This window comes from Panthera uncia, chromosome B1 (genome assembly GCF_023721935.1).
Source record: "Panthera uncia isolate 11264 chromosome B1, Puncia_PCG_1.0, whole genome shotgun sequence".
NCBI classification, from domain to species: domain Eukaryota; kingdom Metazoa; phylum Chordata; class Mammalia; order Carnivora; family Felidae; genus Panthera; species Panthera uncia.
The window spans coordinates 162,629,920-162,649,748 of NC_064811.1; the positions used below are offsets into that span (position 1 = coordinate 162,629,920).

Sequence of the window (19,829 nt, forward strand, 5' to 3'; positions counted from 1 at the left end):
TGGGAGAGAAATTGTGTTTAACACTGATCCAGGTGACTGGCTTGATTCTGAATCATTTTGCCCTTGTAAGGATTAGGGAATAGAACAAAGGATCAAAGTTCCAGGAAGGACTGAAAATCACAGTATTTATCCTTCTGAGACTGCCTACAGGGCCATTATTACAGTAATTCAGTAGCATTATTACTGCAGAATAGAGAGTGGGTGCTAAATCAATATGTATTTAGTAATTGCTTTTATTAAGACCTGATAAAACCTCCTCCACTTTTTTTAATAATGAGACTTTTTAAAAAATGTTTATTTATTTTTGAGAGAGAGAGAGAGAGATTGAGAGACAGAGAACAAGCAGGGGAGGGGCAGAGAGAGAAGACATAGAATCCGAAGCAGGCTCCAGGCTCTGAGCTGTCAGCACAGAGTCCAATGCAGGGCTCAAACTCATGAACCATGAGATCATGAGCTGAGCCTAAGTCAGACACTTAACTGACTGAGCCACCCAGAAGCCCCAAAACCTCCTTCACTTCTATTTAGACATCATCTCATCATGCAACTTTATGCCACACACACAGCTTTCCAAATTCAATGCTGAATTAGTTATATTTTGATAGTGTTTCAAGTGAATTTATTGTCTGGTATATATAAAAAATTACCAATATGTAGTTTTTATCTGAGTTTACAACTAAACCAAATGTTTTACTTAGGGGAGAATAGTTGCAACACTAAAATATTTTGGATTTTTGAGACTGAGTCAGGAGTTAGAAAAAAGAAAATTTCCAAAGCTTTTTGAAACTTTCTTCTTTCTTTTCATTTTCTTTCACCATATGGAATAATATGTGGCTGGCATCACAATAAATCTTATTGGCAGAAAGTGCTAGAAAGGGAAGGATTACTGATGGCTGGAATGTCTGGCAAAGGTGTCAGAAAGATGGTGGGATCTATACAGTATCCCAGAAGGCAGTGGCATTTGCATAGGTGGGGAAGACAGAGAAGGGAAGGGACTCAAACAAGGGACTAAGTAAAAGCTTTGTATGGGGAGCACATCTGCATGAGGGGGATCATATGGAAGAGCTGTAGGAGAACAGTCTGGAAAAAGAGGGAAGGTAAACCAGGCAAACCAGTGGTTGAGGTTATCTTTATGTTAGAGACTGGTGACCACAGGTCATGGGCATGAGAGAGTTGGGGTCTTAGAAGACCAATGTAGCAGCGGCTCATAAAATCAGTTGAATGGGGATGCAGTGAGCACTGAAAGGATTCAGAGTGGGCTGGAATGAGGACAAGGATGCACTGAGAGACACTTAGCCCCTGTTTGGAGTTAGGACAAAAAGGACTTGAGTGCTAATTTTGCCTCTTGTTAATGACCTTAGGCAAGGTGCTTCATCTCTCTGGGCCTCAGCTTCTTCATCCTATGGCCTTTGAGGACTAAACCGGATAGTAAATGGGAAGCTCTTGGCACACGGTGGCACTAGATAAAATTGCAGTTCTTACAAGTTCAGTAGAAATGGGTCATTTGCTCTAATTAGTTATAAAAAGTGCACTTAGATGTAATCCCTATTCATCTAATCAAGCTTTTTTGAAGGTTACTTCTGGTAAACTCACAACACCATGAGGATGGTTTCACTGAGGAACAATCTGGAACAATTAGGGATTAAGTGAAGGAGGAATAGCCTCTGGCTCTGACTTGGGTCTCAGAACACAAACCACCTCAAACCTCACCCCCCACACCACAAACTGTCCCTATCCCACCCCATCCCCACCCCTTTTTTAAGTGGAGACTGCCCCTGGCCTGGTCCAAAGCCCCCCACCTTTGACTGTCCAGGGCTTCCACAGTGGAAAGTCTGCAGAAACCTTGAACTAGAGGACAGCCATCTGGGCATGACACAGAGCAGAGCATCTAAATTCCTCGTGCCCATCACTCTGGTCTGTTTAAGAACTTTTTCCATTTACTTCAAAAGTAGTCATCTTATGTGATCAGATGCTAGGGTAGGCACATATCAACTGAAAACACAAAGAATCAGTCAAACACACCCATGTGTGTGTGGGGTCAGGGTGGCAGGCAGCAAAGGAAATAGAAACAGGATGGAAATGGAAAAACTCCATCTGGTTCTTCCAAAAATAATCATCACAAGGGAGAATATCTGACATGGTGTCAATTCCTGAAGGAATGAGCTGAGCTTGCTTTTTGGGGAGAGGCAAAAAATGGCCACAGGGGAGTAAGTCTGAAGAAAGTAAGAGGTGGTGGAGTTGAGGGGAACATGTGACCCCAGTGCTTGGAGAGGATGTAAGAAAAGTTTTCTTTCTTTCTTTTTTTTTCCTCTCCAAATCTCAAGTGTTTGTCTATTAAACAGAAGATAAAGTTGGTCCCTAAATAGATGCATTCATAAGTAGTGTGGCATCATGGAAAGAGCATAGACTTTGGAGCTGAAAGACCCGAATCTGCATTCACTTAATTGCTATGTCACTTTGGAAAAATAATTTCTGCAGTCTTCAGTATCTGTGTCTTTGAGACAGAGACTCTAATAAAAATCTTTCTATGAGGGTTAGAGGTGATACACACAAAGTGCCCACAGCAGTGTCAGGCATATAGTAGACATTCAGTAAATGGCAACTGTCATCATCACCACTACCATGTGCACTATTATATAAATCTCCTTATAATAAGGGAGGAAACTAAGCCACACTGTGAGGTGTATTTCTAACCCACAGACAGAATATCCTGAAGAATCTTGAAGCCTTATTTGAAACGGCATGAATAGGAATGCTCAGTGATTACTATTGGCATTGCTCTGACTCTCCTAGGTTATATCATTCAGAGAGTCCCATGTCTCTGCCCTTTCATGTCTGCAAGCTCTTCCTCAGTCCCATGCCTCACCCCAACTTTGCCATGTTTCGCATTCTTTCTTTACTCAAGAATGCATTTTCCAAACACATCCTTATGGCAGGAAGAGGCAATTGTTACTACCTTTTTGCCTTCCTATCAGGCTGTAGATGGCCACTAGGTCACAACCAGATTAGACACAGTGATTCGAGAAGTCTCCCAGTTTAATTGCCAAGGACTGACTACCGTGAGCTCCACCTTTTGAGAGAATGAATGATTATTGAGAGGCACGTTGTGACTCCTTTGACTCTGAATAGAATATTTCCAGGAATCCTTGGGATTCCCTGGAACATGCACTTCTAACACTTGTTCTCTGGAATCACCACTCTTGGGAGAATTACTTATCTTAGACTCAGAAAACAAATATTGATTGATCATTTTGTACAATCTTGAATCATTTAAGCTCTTAAAAATACTAGGGAAACAACTTTAGAGAGCCTCCCTCAGCAGTAAATGTAACACATGAGTGGTGAGTAGATCTTTCCTAGGAATCCAAGCTTTGGAAATAGGAAGTACAGACAGGCTGAACAAGCTGTGTTAATTGGGTCCACCCATCCCAGTGGGGGGAGAGAGCCAGACCTGGGTGAAAATCTCAAGTTATTGCCCTTCCAAACTCTGTTGCTCTAAGCAAGTTACTTCATCTCCTTTATTCTCTGAATTTCTAAAAGGAGAATCTTGCTGCCTACTTCCTAAGGTTGTCATAAGATTTAAGTTAGGGGTGCCTGGGTGTCTCAGTCAGTTAAGTGTCTGACTTGGGCTCAGGTCATGATCTCGCAGTTCGCAAGTTCAAGCCCCATGTCTGGCTCTGTGCTGACAGCTCAGAGCTTGGAGCCTGCTTAGTATTGTGTGTCTCCCCTTCTCGCACCTCTCTCTCTCTCTCTCTCTCTCTCAAAAATAAAGAAACATTAAAAAAAAACTTGTAATGAGAGAAATGAGTGCTTTGATATCCCTTCCCAGTGCCCACTCCCCACTCCACCCTTGATAAGATTTTAAAGTGTTCTTTTTCTCTCTAAAAATAATGAGAAGAAATCATTAGCAGAAATAAAGTACAATTAAAATTATCTGTTGTTTGCAATCACACTTTACGAATCTTGAAGGTCAGTAGTGGTGGGAATCAACCTAGAATCCTTTCAAGACAAAGAAATCTCGAGTCTTCAGAGAAATCAGAGACAATGATTTAATTTAGTTATTACTAATATTATTATAACAAAATCCATTCTGACTTAATGACCTAATATGGGGGTGCCTGTGTGGCTCAGTCAGTTAAGCACCTGACCCTTGATTTCAGCTCAGGTCATAATCTCATGGTTCATGGGATTGAGTTTTGTGTCGGTCCCTGTGCTGACAGTGTGGAGCCTGTTTGGGATTCTCTTTCTCCCTCTTCTCTGCTCCTCCCCAGCTCATGCTCTCTCTCTCTCTCTCTCTCTCTCAAAATAAATAAATAAACTTTAAAAAACCTAGTATATATTAATTTTGTGCTTACAAAGTATTCTTCCATACATTATGCCATTTGACCCTCAAAACAATTCTCTAAGGCAGGAAGCTCAGAAATTTATCTTGCTCAGGTAAATGCACTGAGGTTCAGAAACTTGCCATGAGTCACAGCTAATAAGTGACCACAGCAGGACTCAAGCACATGTGTCCACACCCCAAATTCACTGCTGACTCTTCTGTCATCCCACTTAATTCCTTAGCTGTTAGCCCCATCACATGAGAAGCATGAAAACATGCGTGTGATTGCCCAGTGCAGGTTATATACATATACATATACATATACATATACATATACATATACATATATATATATATACATATACATATATATATATGTATACATATATATGTACATATATATATATACATATATATATATGTATATATATATATATATATATATTTCATGCCATAGCTCACATCGTTCCACTGAGTCAACCAGTTTTTTCCAGGACTCAATAGTATGTGGATATAAATTGTAAGAGTTGCTAACATTTATTAAGAAACCGTTATGCGCCAGCTACTATGCTAAGTAAGCCCTTTATATACACTTCCACCTAATCCTCTCAATAACTCTATAAAGTAGATATTGTTACCTCATCTTAGAGAAGAAGAAACTAATTATCAGAGAGGTCAAGAAACTTGTTCAAGATCACACAGTCCCACAATGGATTCAGAGAAATGTCTGTCTGGCAAAATACACACTTTCAATCTCAGTGCTATTTACATCATAGCAAAAACCATGTTTCTCGGGCACTTGCCACAACTTCTCTTGGCAGTTCTTGCCAGAACTCCAGCCCTCCCTGAAGGTGCCCCTCAAATATTTAAGAGTGTCCTAAGGAGATGCCTTACATGTGTCCTCCAGGTAAATTCTATCAGTCCTTCTGTCAACTCTTTCTCTTCTATTCTAAGCCTACACAACCTAGAAATGAAATATTTGTCAGTAATCACTTCTGTGGTAGGCTCACAAATAACAGGTTAGAAGAGAGAAGTGTCCTGAACACACCACCACTACCACCTTAGTTTTTTGGTTTGTACATCGTTTTATTTGGAGGTTGAAGTTGAAGTGAAACTTCTCATCTCTAAAACCCTGGCTGATCTGGCAGTTGTGGTAAAGAGGCATCTGGCAATTATTTCACTTCCTTGAGGCTCACATTCCTCAACTGCAAAATGGAGATAATGCCATCTCCTCACCGGATTGTGTTTTGCCTTAAATAACATTAAGTCTGTAAAGCACCTAGCATAATGCTTGGCACCTGGAGAAGCAAAAACAAAAAGATGGTTCTTCTCACCCAAATCCCTGTTCTGTACAAAGATAGCTCCTTGCCTTATTAGCAGTTAATCCATTAACAAACTAGTATGTGTTAAGTGATTAGTGTTCACACAAGTACTTTTATAGGAGAGTGGGAAAATTACATAAGAGGACTAAACATCAATCAACACAGGATTTTTATTGAAAAATAGTGTGATCAGATCAACATATCATTATTTCAATGGAGGGGTCTAAGACTTGGACATAACATTGTTTTGCCAAAGTTTTCTCTGTAATGATGTGTGTTATAAAGGGATCATACTGTCCTATTCCTAGACTAGACAGCTCTGGGCACATTTCTGAGCAAATGTACACTGAGTCCTTTGTCAGTTGTCTGGAAATGTGGACAGAGTTACCATAACCTTGGGTGTAATGGCTGTGTGAAGATATTTAAAATAAAAATAAACAGAGGGCCCCAACCACCCATCCTGAGAACTTCCAAAGACACTCTGGCCAGGAGTGGTCAGTCAAGGCCATGGCCCTGCAGTAATCCAGTGGTGCTTCCCATGTAAGGTAATGGCCAGGAGTTGGGGGGAGAGAGACAGGTCAGGCTCATGTGCTGCCAAAGCAGCCAACTTTTTAGGTTATGTGCTCAGTTTGTCTCAGAGCATAATTTCCTGGTTCCCTTTCAGTCAAGTTCAAATGAAAAGGAAAGACCTTTCCCACCTCCTACTCACTTCTCTCCTCAGGAACAAGGCCATGGGACTCAAAATGTTCTTTTCCATTGTGAGAGATATTGAGCCTATAGTAACACCCTGAAAGTGGACTACTCAGTGAATTTTCAGGTGAATTGCTTTAGTTTTCACAAAAGGCTGAAGTATTTTTTTAAAACAAGCAAAGCCCTCTCCTGTCTGGTTTGTCATCTGCATAACTTCTCTTATTTCATCTTTCTGTCTCTCTCTCTCTCTCTCTTTTTTTCCTTATCCCTTTTTCATCTTTATCTCTTTATTTCTATTTATTTGGGTGTGTGTGTGTGTGTGTGTGTGTGTGTGTGTAATACCATGTATTTTGATGTGGGACTATGGGACTAACACTGGGAACTCCTAAATAACCATAGGGTTTAAAGAGGAAATTCATTAAAACATTAAAGTTGTTTACAACTGTACATTATCAATGCAAGCAAGGTGGATTAAAAGTACACTTTGGAATGTCCTGGAAGCTTCATCTACAAATAACACAGGGTCTCACAAGTCAGACACCAAAGAACAAGTGTAGCTAATATAGAATTCAGGATTAAACAATGAAACAAATAACTTTAATATTTTCATTTCAAATATGGGGAAGGGGACATTTAATTACGAAAAAGAAATTCAAAAAAGAAAGAAAGAAAGGGAAGAAAAAGAAATCCCATCAGACTCACCAACATGAGAGTGCTGACTGTTGACTGTCCCCTCCCACCTCTCATTACTAGAGTGTTCTCCAGTCTGTCTGGTTTTGTGATTCTGTAAAGTGAGTGCTGAGTCCACTCTCACAGCAACATTATCCCCTGCTCCTTGAAGACTGCCCCTGGGTCCTGAAGATGTGTCATTTGCTTCCTCAGGCTGTCATTGGAACCATGGAGCCAAGTCATGTCTGCCCACAGCTGCTGGCATTTGCATCCCTGGGCACTGAGGTCTGAAACTCGACCCTGGCAAAGGCCCTACCCCCTTGGAGGAAATGGCTGAACAGCCCGAGCAACAGCAGATGAAAACTTCCTTCCTCTTCATCCAGCTGCAGGCCCCCCTTGCCCGAGCTCACCCCTCCCAGTCTCCAGCTACTGCAGCCTGGACAGCAGCCCCAGGGGGCCTGGAGGAGGGACACATTTTCCCAAGTCCCAGGACTGGCTTCTTGGCAGGCCGGGACCTCAGGCACACACAGGGCTTGGCTGCTCCTCCCTCCCGCCTGCTGCAGAAGGGGGGCTCTGGGACAGAGGAACCAGCTGCTTTCAGTTGCTCTGCTCTGAAGGAGGAGGAGAGAGAGGAAAAATCCCAGGATCTGGATGTAAGAAGAGGTGGTGTCTGCAGAACCCCACGTCACAGGCCTTCCCCGGCCCCCGCCTCCAGGAAATTTGGACGACTGCAGCCCCTGTCATGCAGACTTCGTAGCCCAGCTCCCGTTATGAGCAATGAAAGCAACAATCCCTCCATGGGCTGGGAGCACTGGCCAGTCATCACTGCCCCCCAGGACCTGTGGAGCAAGGACCCTTCGTCTTGGGATGCCTTGGGATGTTCAATGCCACAGGTCATCCTGGCTCACGCTACTGACAGGGGTGAAAGTACTATGCTGAGGAGAGGTGTTGCTACCTGCCAGATTCTTCCCAAGAGCTGTGAAGAGGGCATCAGCACCACTGTGCAAGCTAGGAGAGCAAGGCTCTACAGATACTGTCCGCCCATTCAGACCAGCAAGAGCTACCCGGCCCTGCCTGCCGCTCTGCCTCTCAAGGTAAGAAAGCCCATGTGGCTGAATCCCCAGACCCCAGCTGTTCCCAGAAGAGAGAATAGAGAATGGGGACAGATGTGCCCGCTAGAGCTCCCAGTCACTCACACTTGCATGTCCCCTGCACTGTCGATGGGGTAAACCTCAGTAGCAGAGGTACTCATCAGCCACAGTCCCCCTGCCTTGGGCCTAGATCTTTCCTCTCTGCTCTGCCACCTTTCCCAGCCATTAACAACATTTTGTTTGGAAGGAGAGGATGAATAACTGTTTCCCAGATTTCCGACAAAGATAGGAGAAGACAAGTTAGGCAAGGAAGTACATACTTTTAGGGGAAGACCAGAGGGAAGGATAAAGGAGGTACTTAGACTTTTATTGAGCCCTATGATGTGTCAGCCATTATGCTAGATGTTTTTCTATATCCCATTTGTTCTCATAACCACCCTGAAAAATAGAAGCTCATACTCCCATTTCAGATGGGGGGAGCTGAGAAGTGGCTAGGCAAAAATCCTCCCCCTTCCAAAAAGAAAAAGTACAGAAGCAAAACCTATTCTCCAGAATGGGCTCTGGGTACTTTAAGAAGGCTTCAGTGAATTTTGTGGAGGTTTTCAGAACTGAAGTGCAGCCTTGGAACTCAGCCACACCTTCTAAAGCCCACATCTACCTCCCATCACCCCCCCACCCCACCCCAAGAAGCTATATAGCCCTGAGCATTGACCTCCCAGCTTCCATATCCCAGTAGGAATGGAAGAGATAAATCTGTGTGGTCTTCAAGGGTCTCTTCCAGCTTTTATGGGCTCTGTCTCCAATCATGGCCATGCTGGCTCATTGTTATTAGCATCTTATTCTCTGCATCTCTGACCCAACCTCCTCATTGTGATGGTGTTCTCTCCACCCAGTTCAGGTATACAGATCACAAAATGGATGGACAAAATAAAAAAGTATGCTTTTATTTTCCCTTTATTAACAGTTTAAACAATTTGCTATACTTTGCACATAATATAGGTGACAGGGGTGAGGGTGAGGAAGAGCGTGTGTGTTGGGGTTGGTGGGATCAGGGAGAAGAATGGGGACTTTTCTGGGGTATGGGAGGGTAGACATGGAGGGGACTCTCAGAGACCTCACAGAAGAAATGAATGAAATTCCCATCAGAAAATTGGTCTTCCATGGACTTGGAAATGATGTGGCTTCTAGATTCTGTGGTTCTCTCCTACATGCTTCTATACAACATCCTTCCATGCTCTTTCCCCTTTTAACAGGGAGCCTGTATAGTCACAGGTAAGAATCAGGGAGAAAGGATGAGCCTAAGTTCTATTCAGAGGGGAACTTTTGGAAGAAAAGAGATGCTAGCATGTTCCCTTAAGAAATAGTTTACATTCCTTCCTGGTTCTTGTATCACTCATTTCCTACAGGGATTTAGGAGGAATGACATACCCATGCGTCAGAGCCCTGTCTCTTTTTGTGTGGTCACACAGTAGTTGTTTATGTACTTTGATGCTGGTTTGATAACTTGAAAACTCTATCTTTTCCTATTCTCCCCTCCCACCTTCCGGGTATAAACCAAAGCCTCAGAGCCATTTCTCTAGGGAGAAGTACCTTGGGAGTTGATCCAAGTGGGTATATTTCTCCCTTGTCTGCTTCATGTAGCAACTTTTGTGAATGGGCTCCCAGACATCTGTCCCATCTAAACTAAGCAATGCAAGATTCTGGTCTAAAAACTTAGATTTGTATACTAAAGTGTTGGGCCAGTAAAAGGGACCCTCAGTAGCCTTGTCTTAAGGGAGAGAAGAAGAGAGGCAAATCAGTGAGACACCTGGGTAGGACCAGGGAGTACATGGTCCGTGTAGGGTGTCCATCTAGGGTAGGACTCAAGGGGGTTAGGAAGCAGGGCTACAAAAACTTATCCTTGAGCTTGCTGGTCAAACATGATTCCCTCCATAACAGGAAAGATGGGAGTTGTGAAATTAGCACCCTCAGACCACAAGTCCTTTAAATGCTTTATGGCTATTATTAGCCAGGTGATCCCTGCCTAGTCTTCTGTGCTAGAGAAAGGAGTACAGAGAGAGGTTTTTCCATCTTCCCAGTCCTGAATAGATTAAGGTGTCTGGATTTGATAAATTAGTGTATAAGAATTCCCTAGTCCTCTCATGCTTTGGAATTTAGCTGTAGAAGTCACTATAAAATGGCAGCAGCCTGATTAAAAATGTCTTCTTGTCACCTATGAATGGAAAGCCCTTGAATACCCGTAGTGGAAACTTTCACCTGATGTACTCATGAAAAAATGTGATCGATTATATTTATTAAAGTGAAATTTTGGTTATATGGAAGCAAAGTCTACACACTACACACTACATGTACACACTACATGTGTTTCATAGGCTTGAGGTCCTTGTATCAACTTTCCAAGCAGATAAATCTGGATCTTAAGTGTAAAGTCTCTTCTTCACAATACCCCAGATGCCTAAATATATTGCCTCACAGTTGAAACAAATGGACTCCAATATGAAAATTATTGCTTTACATCCTTCCAAGTATCATAGGGAGTGAGTGCGGCAAATCAAATCAACTGGTTTTTAATTTATAGTAAAAACAACTATAGCACTTTATGGCCAATATAGAGCTTCCAATGCACTATTTCCTCTTATTAAAACATTAAAACTCCATGAGGATATACATTATTATCATCTCCACTTCATGGATAAGGAGACAAGATGCTTGTAGATGGTCAGCAACTTGCTGGATCCCATGACTAGGATATGGCAGCTCAGGACAGAACTCTAATTATCCAATTGGAAGCCAGAGCCCTTTTAGCCTTCTTTCAGTGTCTTCTGAGAGGGTGAGATTTCCTTAGAAGGCAACCCACTACTTCCTGGAAACTGAGACACTCTACTCCTATTTTCTCTGGTGGAGAGGATGGGAGAAGGACCCTTGGGAATATCAGGTCTAGTGACCAGCCTTGTGTGAACAAGCACTGCTTTCTAGAAGCAATGAAGGTCTGGGTTTGGAGGACGTGGTGTTCCAGCTCTGGGTAATGCCAGCTTGAGGGCTGTAACATTCCTGTGGTAAGTCCGTCAGTGTGAATCAGAAAATGTTCCATGGTCTGAGGCCACAGCTGCCCTAAGGATTTCTTGGGCCCATGTTCTGCTGCCTCTCTGTGGGAATGAGAGGAACTGTTGATGTGTGTCTTGAATTTGGGGCTAAAGATACAAAGACTATACCAAGATAAGACAGACACAACACAAAAGAGAGGGAAAAAAAGCTTTCTCTACAATCATTTTGGAAAATTTCCAATTTTTTTTAAAACTAGGTCTTTATATCTTACATATTTTATGTTTTGAAGTAACAATGACTTTTGGTATTTAAATCATAATAATTAAATATATTTTAAAGATCTTCCTCCTAGTACTATTTTTACAACAACCCCCCCCCCACAAATTTTCATCTATAGCTTTAAATTTCCCAGAAATTTTACCTCTCTCTATTGGCATTCCTTTTTTTCCCCCCTCCTCTCTCATCTCAAAAGCAATCACCTTTTTGAGTTTTTATCACCAGCTTTTAGGAATGTTCAAGTTTAGAAGACAGAGTGGAGAATGAGCCAGACAGATAAGGAGCCCATGGGAGGTATCTGGATTTGTGGGAAGGAGACAGGGATGGGTAGTTCTTCTTTAAGATAGTGAATACAAGTGCGATGTAGGTCTATTTTCTTATAAGTAAGCCCTGGCAAGCAGACTAGAAAAAATAGTTTTAACTTTCTGCATCTTGGATTGTTTTGCTTTAAAATAAGACCAATGTCTGAAATATAAGTCTGTAAGTTTTTGGCAGAAAGTTTTTATTTAAAATAAAGGTCACTAGCAGTGGAATTTATGAGATGAAAATGAAGCTCTGGTTCTGTCAACTAGCTAGCTAACTAGCTAAGTGGCCCCTGACAACTCACTGAACAAAGTTGGTTATCACATTTGTTCTCTGAGGTCCTTCCAGTTCTGACTCTCCATGATTATGAGAATCTATGGAGATATCTGGAATCTATGAATCCAGACAGGGAATGAAAACTGTTTAATGAAATAAAAGTATTAAAACAACTTAATCTCATCTACCTCAACTTGTCTCTAAAGATTAATGGTTTTATCAAGTGACTTCTCTGCAAGAAAGACATACACATTGGGCTTGCCTCTCTCTCAGGGAGATCTGGGACTCCAGTGGGCACTGGGATGGTTATATACGTGAATAGCACAGTGCCTGGCACTTCACAATTAGTTGAATGAATGAATAAATGATGGAATGAACCTCATAAAGTCTGATTAATGCTCAGTGATATGAAAGGGTTAGTGCCTTTTTTGAACAATAAAACAAATCCCCACCATGGAATTTTAGGGCCAGAATTCCCAGCTGTCCATCCCCTAACCGTTGATATTTCCTTCTCTGACCAGATTTCAGTTGAATTAAATTCCATTCTGGAGTTGAATACTGACCCTCCCCCTCCCCCGGGTATACTTAAACCCCCTGGAAGAGGTCAATATCTTCTCTGGGGTAAACACTTAATTACCCAAGCATCTTTGACTTTTCTGACCTGTTGTAAGCTTAGAAACTGTTCTGCACATAAAACAGTAATCTAGGTAATTCAATCTTTACATTAATCCTTCTTGGCGAGCAATTTAGAATTTTAAAATAGAAATTAGAACAAAGAGAGAGCTTGCACAAATGCCCATATAGTAGTTTTAACAGTAATATAGATAAATGTGTGGTGGTGTCCCTTTTAAAAGATTTTGGTACTTAGGAGACAGTATTGATTGGATTGAAAAGCTTATCTTTAGTCTATTTTACATTGCATTGGTTTTGACACAGATGTCTTGATTTATTACTCGAATAAATGAAGTCTGAGATAGCAGAATGAGTTTCAATTCTTTTTTATCTTGCAATTTGCCTCAGCGTTCCCATGACAACATTTTCTCACTCTTTTTTTCTCTCCTTACTCTTTCCTTTCGCATTCAAATACAGACATCTTATGATCATTGTACAAGTGCTACCCTCATGGAACTATATACACTTCAGCATCTTGATTGGAAGTAGAAGGCAGAGAGCACAGGGGCCACTTTACAGTTGGGTGACCCTGTGGCATAGAGAAAAGCAATTGGAGTGGGAGCTGGGACATAGGGGCTGTGGCCCTCTCCTTGATTCAAGTTAGCTAAGTGAGGACAAGTCTCTTCATCTGGGTCTTAATTCCTTATCTGTAATGTGAAAAGATTAGACTGCTTTCCTCCCATCTAGCTCTGTGATTCTAAGTCCTTGCCAATCCATTTGTGCCCATATTTTGGAAATTCAACCAAAACTATAGCTTTTGATGATAAAAGCCCATCATATTTAGAAGTTACTATGAATTGGGAAACTCCTTTATTGGTAAAATTAGATGCCTTTCTACTATCCAGAGGATAAATAAGAACTGAATGTATTTTAAAACACTTTATACGAATATATACCAAATTTTCTAATCTTGGGTGTTATTTGTTTTTACAAAATATTGGTATTACTCAAATATTAGGTTTGGCCTGAGACATTTGGACAGAAGCTAAAGTTGAAGGGTTTTGACTATACAAAAAAGAGTTGTGTTTTGTTATTCTCCCATATTAAAAGGAAATAAATCTGCTGAAAGGTGTTTTTAGTCTCTTGAATCAATTATTCAGCAAAGAAAATGTTGGCAATCAATTCCAATCAGAAATTAAAACCTAGAATGATGAAGAGACTTATCTTCACTTAGCTAGTTTGAATTAGTTTCAACAGATTGCCTTCGTTTAACTTTGAAAGCTTGTGCCCTTGAACAAAAGTGTTCTATTAGGATTCTTGTTCTAGTTAGGATTCTTGGTTGTGTATAACAGAAATCTTCAAAGATACTTTATCCCAAATGCAGGGGACTCATTGGAAGAAAGATACATGTGTAAGTGTATAACCCCAGGGCAGAGGCATAGATGGTCCTCAGGACCAATTGGAATGAGAGCTCCAGAGCTTTCAGGTCTCTCTCTTTATCTCTTTTCTTTGTTGGACTCTGTTCCTCTCTTTACTCTTCTCTGAATCATTTTCTCTCTTTCTGCACATCTGCTTCCTCTACCCCCTCTTCCACAGGGAGGAATATGGCCACCCACAGTTCCCAGGTTTACATCTCCTCTCTTTAGAGACAATTCAGACCAAGACTGAAACCCCTTAGGACTGCTTCCCAGCCCCTGGGAAAAAGCTCCCTGGTCCATTGTGGGTTGGGTGTCCCCCCGGTTTACTATGGGGCATGGGCAAGCACAGCTCACATGGTACTATCAGATCTGCTGACAGGCCAAAAATGGTGATGAGTATGTATATCTTAGAAAGGGACAGTTTCTAGAAATTAATGCGATGTGGAGAGGAGGGGAGCAAATATGGACAACGAACACAATAAATGACCAAAAACACTGCCAGGGTGTTGTCAGCTAAAATTTATAAAGTGTTTTCTTTGTATAAATGTCCTGTCTGAGTCTTTTCAAATTTAAAGGAAGCCAGTTTTTACAGCCTTTGGGGAGATTTTAAAAAGAGCATCCCTGAACTAAGCAATATATTAGAATCAAACTATTGCTTGATACAGTTTATGAACAGATTTCCTTTCAGAATCTGATACTGGTTATGACATTGTAAATTTTCTCTTTCAAATATGTTTCTTTGTATATTTTTCAGAGACTATAGGGTGCTATAAGAGTTACACAAATATAAGTCCTTAGTGAAAGTGGGGTTCCATACTAAGCAGATAACCATCTTAGATTCTGCATGTGATCTCTTCCACTTTACAGCAACTCACTGGGACTCCTGACCAACAGTGTTCAAGAATTAAGAACAACAAAAATCACAGACATAAGCCACATTCCTTGAATTGGGCTATACTGATTCCTTGAACTGAACCATATGAACGAAAAACAAAAGGTGGGCAAAAGAAAGAATGATGGTTCCATATAGTTAACATTGTTGGGCTATTGCAGGGCTGTGTTTTTAGGAAGCTCCCTTTCCCTCATTCTAAAGTAATCAGCAGTTCCGACTCCTTTTTTGGCTGCCCTTTGTGTTGTGCATATTTCCTGTGATTATATTTAGTCAATTTTAACTTTTTGGAAGTTAACTTTCAATTTTCAGGATGTGTGAATTTGTATTAACCTTTAAATTACCAGGTCCAGCAGATTATGAGGGCATTATTCAAGCATGTTTTGTCATTTGAAAATCCTACTTTATCAGCAAGAAGATTTACTTCTCTTTATTGAATTCTCAAACTGATTGTATGGTAAAGTAACAATTAAAATGTCACACCATTTATCCCATGTCATAAGCAGAAAGATCTCACAAGAGCTTGTTCATATACACTCAATCTTTTCCATAAAGGATTTCAAGTGCACTGCAGCTATAGCACAAATAATAAATAAAAATAACGGCAAAGGTAAAGGTAAATAGGAATAAATAATCAGGTCTAGGAAATTATAAATAAGGATCAAGATGGAGAAAAGATCACGTCAAAATCAGGAAAACAACAACAACAAAAAATGCCATAAAGGTCCACAGAGTTGGTATTTTTGAAAGTCAGATTTGGATCTGTGCTTTCTATATATCCAAGCTATAAGGGACATGGTTAGCTACACATTTCTCATTGTGTAGAAAAGTTGGAGGAAAGGAAAGGAGAAGGGGAAAAGGAAGGAAGGAAGGAAGGAAGGAGAGAAGGAATGAAAGAAGGAACAGAGGGAGGGAGGGAGGAAAGGAGGGAATTTCTGTAACATGTTCCACAGAAATCATTCTCTCAGAAAACCAAATATTGCTTAGCCTTTAAAATAGCAATAAAAAATAAAATTTGGGTAAAGTGTTTTCTAAGAAACACTTGATATTTACTATTTCCTTGTTTCTTTAGATGTATATACAACATAATATAATTTTCTTGATAACTTGAGTAATTACTACAATAGTAGTATTGTTTGTTGGCAACTTTACATCAGTAAGACTATTTGCTTTTATGCATAATGCCCCCAAATATTCTGCTGTGTGAGTTCTTATTGCTGTTTAGTAATTTTTCAATTTCCTACATGTTGGCCTATTCCTTCTTGCTATTATTAATGTGCCTACATCTAATGTACTTTTAAAATCCACCACAACCCAGGAAACTAGATAACAAATGTGTTTAAATTGTAAATCAACTTTGTTAATTATGTAAAGTAAAAGTAAAAATGCTCTTTGTGAGGGGTTGAGTGGCTCATCTAGCAGGAAATCTCATGAGTTTTAATACGGACTTTTTTTCTTCTGATTTTGTGTGTTCAGACATGGTACTTCTGCTTTCTATAACTATGGTCACAATCTGGATGAATAGTTGCTAAAGAAATAATTTCTGGACTCATTCATTCAATAAATATTTCTTGATCATTAACTATCTGGCAGGCACTATTCCAGGCACTGGGGATACAGCAATGAATAGGAAAAAGTCCTTGCTTATATATTCTGGTGGGAGCAGGAAATGAAACAAGTAAACAAGACATGAACATACAACTTCAGATTGTGACAAGTGCTTGGAAGAAAATAAAACAGAAGGAAGTGGTGAAGTAATCTGCATAAGAATGAAGTTTAGTTTGAAAGTGAGAATTGGCCTCATGGGGAAGGTGACTTTTGAAGTAAGACTTGAATGACAGGCAGGAGCCAACCATGGAAGATCAGGGAGGGGAAGGTTCAAGGCAAGGATTAACACAAGAATCCCATGTACCTGCAGATCAATAGTGAGCATAAGTTACTAGAAAAGTCAAAGCCATAGGCAAGGATAGATCATGTAGAGCTTCATAGACTCAGATAAGAAGTTAGAATTTTATTCTAAGTACAATGGGGAGCTTTTGGAGAGTTTTAAACAGGAAAGAAATGCAGAAGTTAAGGGAAGGATGGGTGCATTTATGAAGTAACTGCCCTACAGTTACTCTGCAGATTAGAGAATTTAATATTCTTGCCCACTTCCTAATCTTATCAAAAAATCCTTGAGGCACACAATTTAACTTCCTCTGGATGATAGAGAGCTCTAATTTTTTCCCCAAAGTCCTTTAGCTCTGAACTGTAGAGGCACGATAAATTCATGAAGTATTAAGACAGGTGGAGGAGGGGAGAATACTCGTTACTCAAGTATTTGAGATTTCCCTGAATGAAACTGCATACTAATGATAGACAATATGAGCAGGTCCTCTCAATATTTGTAATCTTGAAATGTTTGATTTTGTTTAGGATAACAATGTTTAGTATGTAAACAGAAAAACTTTCTCTCTCTTCTGTATCATTATAAAATGCATTGCACATAATAGGTGCTCCATAAATATAACCTCTAGGTTGTCTATGGCAAAGCCACTCTAAGTGACCTCCTCTTTCACTAATTCCTTCAGTTCTTCCCTCACATCCCTCCGTTCCCTGCACTTCACATTTGTAAGGCATTACTTATGATGCATCCAGGCTGGTGACTTGTCAGGTACCAGTGGTAGTTGGCACTGTTGGAGTGGATTTTATTCAATCCAAAGTAGAATAAAATTTCAAACTACCTTTGGGGTCATAAATTTAGCATAGTGGTATATTTATGAAAATATATTTCTCTTGTGGCTTAAACTAGTGCTCTCGGGTGGGCCTGTGGCCAAGGAATTACAGTAATATTTCTCTTTGGCTCAGCTTGTTGACCTAATTTCCTAGGTCTACTTTGCAAATAATCTTTGTGAAAAATGTCCCCTCAATAGTAGTAACTATTGTCCTAAAGAGCCAGCTTTACTCCATGCCTTGAATAACCTATAAAATAAATATTTTCACCATAAATAATCATCCCTACTTTTCATGCCATTTGAGAAAGCTAATGGCAAAATTCTTTCCATTTTCATCCTCAATCTGTTTTAGTAGGTGAACTTTTTCTTACAATTCGCTACAAACTGCTCTTCCACCTTTTTATACTGTTTTGTGAACCATTTATGGCTGGCTAGCTTCTGTGCATTTATTGGGTTGTTTTATTGTTTGTAGCCTCTGAAGCCCTTTGAGAAAAAAACTATTACATAAATCCAACTAGATGGAATTATACTATTGACTACCTAAGTTACTCTAAGCATTACTAAATGAATTTTTTTAATGTTTCTGTTGGTTCTTTTTGTAAACATTAAACAGGAGGAAGATTCTTTTCCTGCTTTCTATAAGCTTGAAGTTTGAGGCAGACAAACATATATACAAAGAGGCATTTTTAGACATATGCAAGAAACATCAGCAGAATACAGACAAAGGGTTATAACTTTGTGTATTAATCAGTATAGGCTTACACTCGAGTGATGACCAAATAAGAAAGTTGTGAAAGTTACTATCTGCACATCATGATTTGAGGTGAAAAGTCACCATCTCTGTTCCATATTGTCAGGGCATCTCATACTGGAGATGGGCTTCATGGGCCATCTGAGTGAAGGCAGGAAAATTGTGGCTGATTGACAGAATGTAAAGAAGGTTTGCATTTGGAGTTTCTCCTGGGTTCAGGTGTGAATTTCCTTATGCTTTAATAAAGAACATAATCCAATCATATACACATAGAGTGAATGTTTTCCTAACTGAAAATTAAGATTTCTGGGTTGTAAGTTTATACCTTTTATTCAGAAGTATAAAAAATAAATTTAAAATAATAAGCTACATTTACTGAATAAAATACCATGAAAAGAAACACATATTTTAGCATAAAAATATGCGTAATTTAATGCAACATTGGAAAATTTGAAGTCAGGACCAGAAAATCTGGACACAGACTACCATGTTTGTGTGTTAGAGAAAGGTAGACTCCCACCAGACCAAGAAGATTTCTCCTCACCCTGGAAGATTTCCTTTTGCAGGGTGGGGGGAGGGGCAAGCAGTGATGACAACTGATTAAGGCCACTTTGCAAGTGTTGTTGATAGGAGACTGCAGAAACACAGGAATGGGTCCTATAAGCTTAATCAAAGTCAGGGAATCTGAAGCAATTTCCTGGTCAGAGTGTGCAGGGACATGGGGAGGGGAGGCTGGGCTTGGGATGCTTCTTTGAATGCAGCACCTTTTGGAAGGACCACAGTCTTGCCTGTGGTACATGAAGGATTCTGTCATTCAGACAACAAACCAAAGCTGGTATCCAGGTTGAGAGAGGGCAGACTGTAATCCCTGAACAAAAACGAGGGTTAGAACTTTGTGACACTATAACAATATGTCAGTTCACAATAGTAATGTATAGATTGGCTTTTCTGCACCTTTCTTCCCTGACAAAATGATTATTGAGACCTCTTAGGCCCTTAATCATGAAGATAGACCAAAGAATTCATAACGTTAATATCCTTCCCTTGGCAAACTAGTCTGGCCTATACTGCAGGTGGAACAGACTTAACCTTATGAAAAAATTGGTTCCTATTCTGTTAATACCAGGAAAAAGAAGAAAATAATCTATTCATGAACTATAACTACAGCAGTTATCATTTTGTTATTTTTAATAAAATCACATTAAAATCTTCCTCCAATACCCCACCTTCCTGGACTAGCAATAAATTCAGTCCCAGATATTCTCAGGGCTCTCTGTCCACTAAAATTGGGCCACTGGTCAAGAAGTTTCCATGATATGAAAGCATTCATGAATTCTTGCATTTACCTGTTCCTTCAGTGAGTGCATGGTCAGCTTAGCACTGTGTTGAAGAGCACAGAACCTGGAGCCAGACTCCAAGTGTGAGTCTCGGCTCTGCCTGCACCTTCCTAGC

General features: G+C 40.2%; 1 protein-coding gene across 7 annotated transcripts in view; it reads left to right on the top strand.

The window, feature by feature from the left end:
• PSD3 (pleckstrin and Sec7 domain containing 3) overlaps positions 1–19,829 on the top strand; it is a 796,552-nt gene that overhangs the window by 120,541 nt on the left and 656,182 nt on the right. For 5 of the 7 annotated variants that reach the window (XM_049632450.1, XM_049632452.1, XM_049632453.1 and 2 more), the window contains one exon: positions 7,216–8,096. In XM_049632450.1, coding sequence (XP_049488407.1) covers positions 7,332–8,096 — 765 coding nt within the window. In that variant the 5' untranslated portion in view covers positions 7,216–7,331. Of the gene's footprint in view, positions 1–6,364; positions 6,461–7,215; positions 8,097–19,829 lie in introns of all 7 variants that reach the window. The other 2 variants (XM_049632446.1, XM_049632449.1) reach the window with 1 other exon arrangement.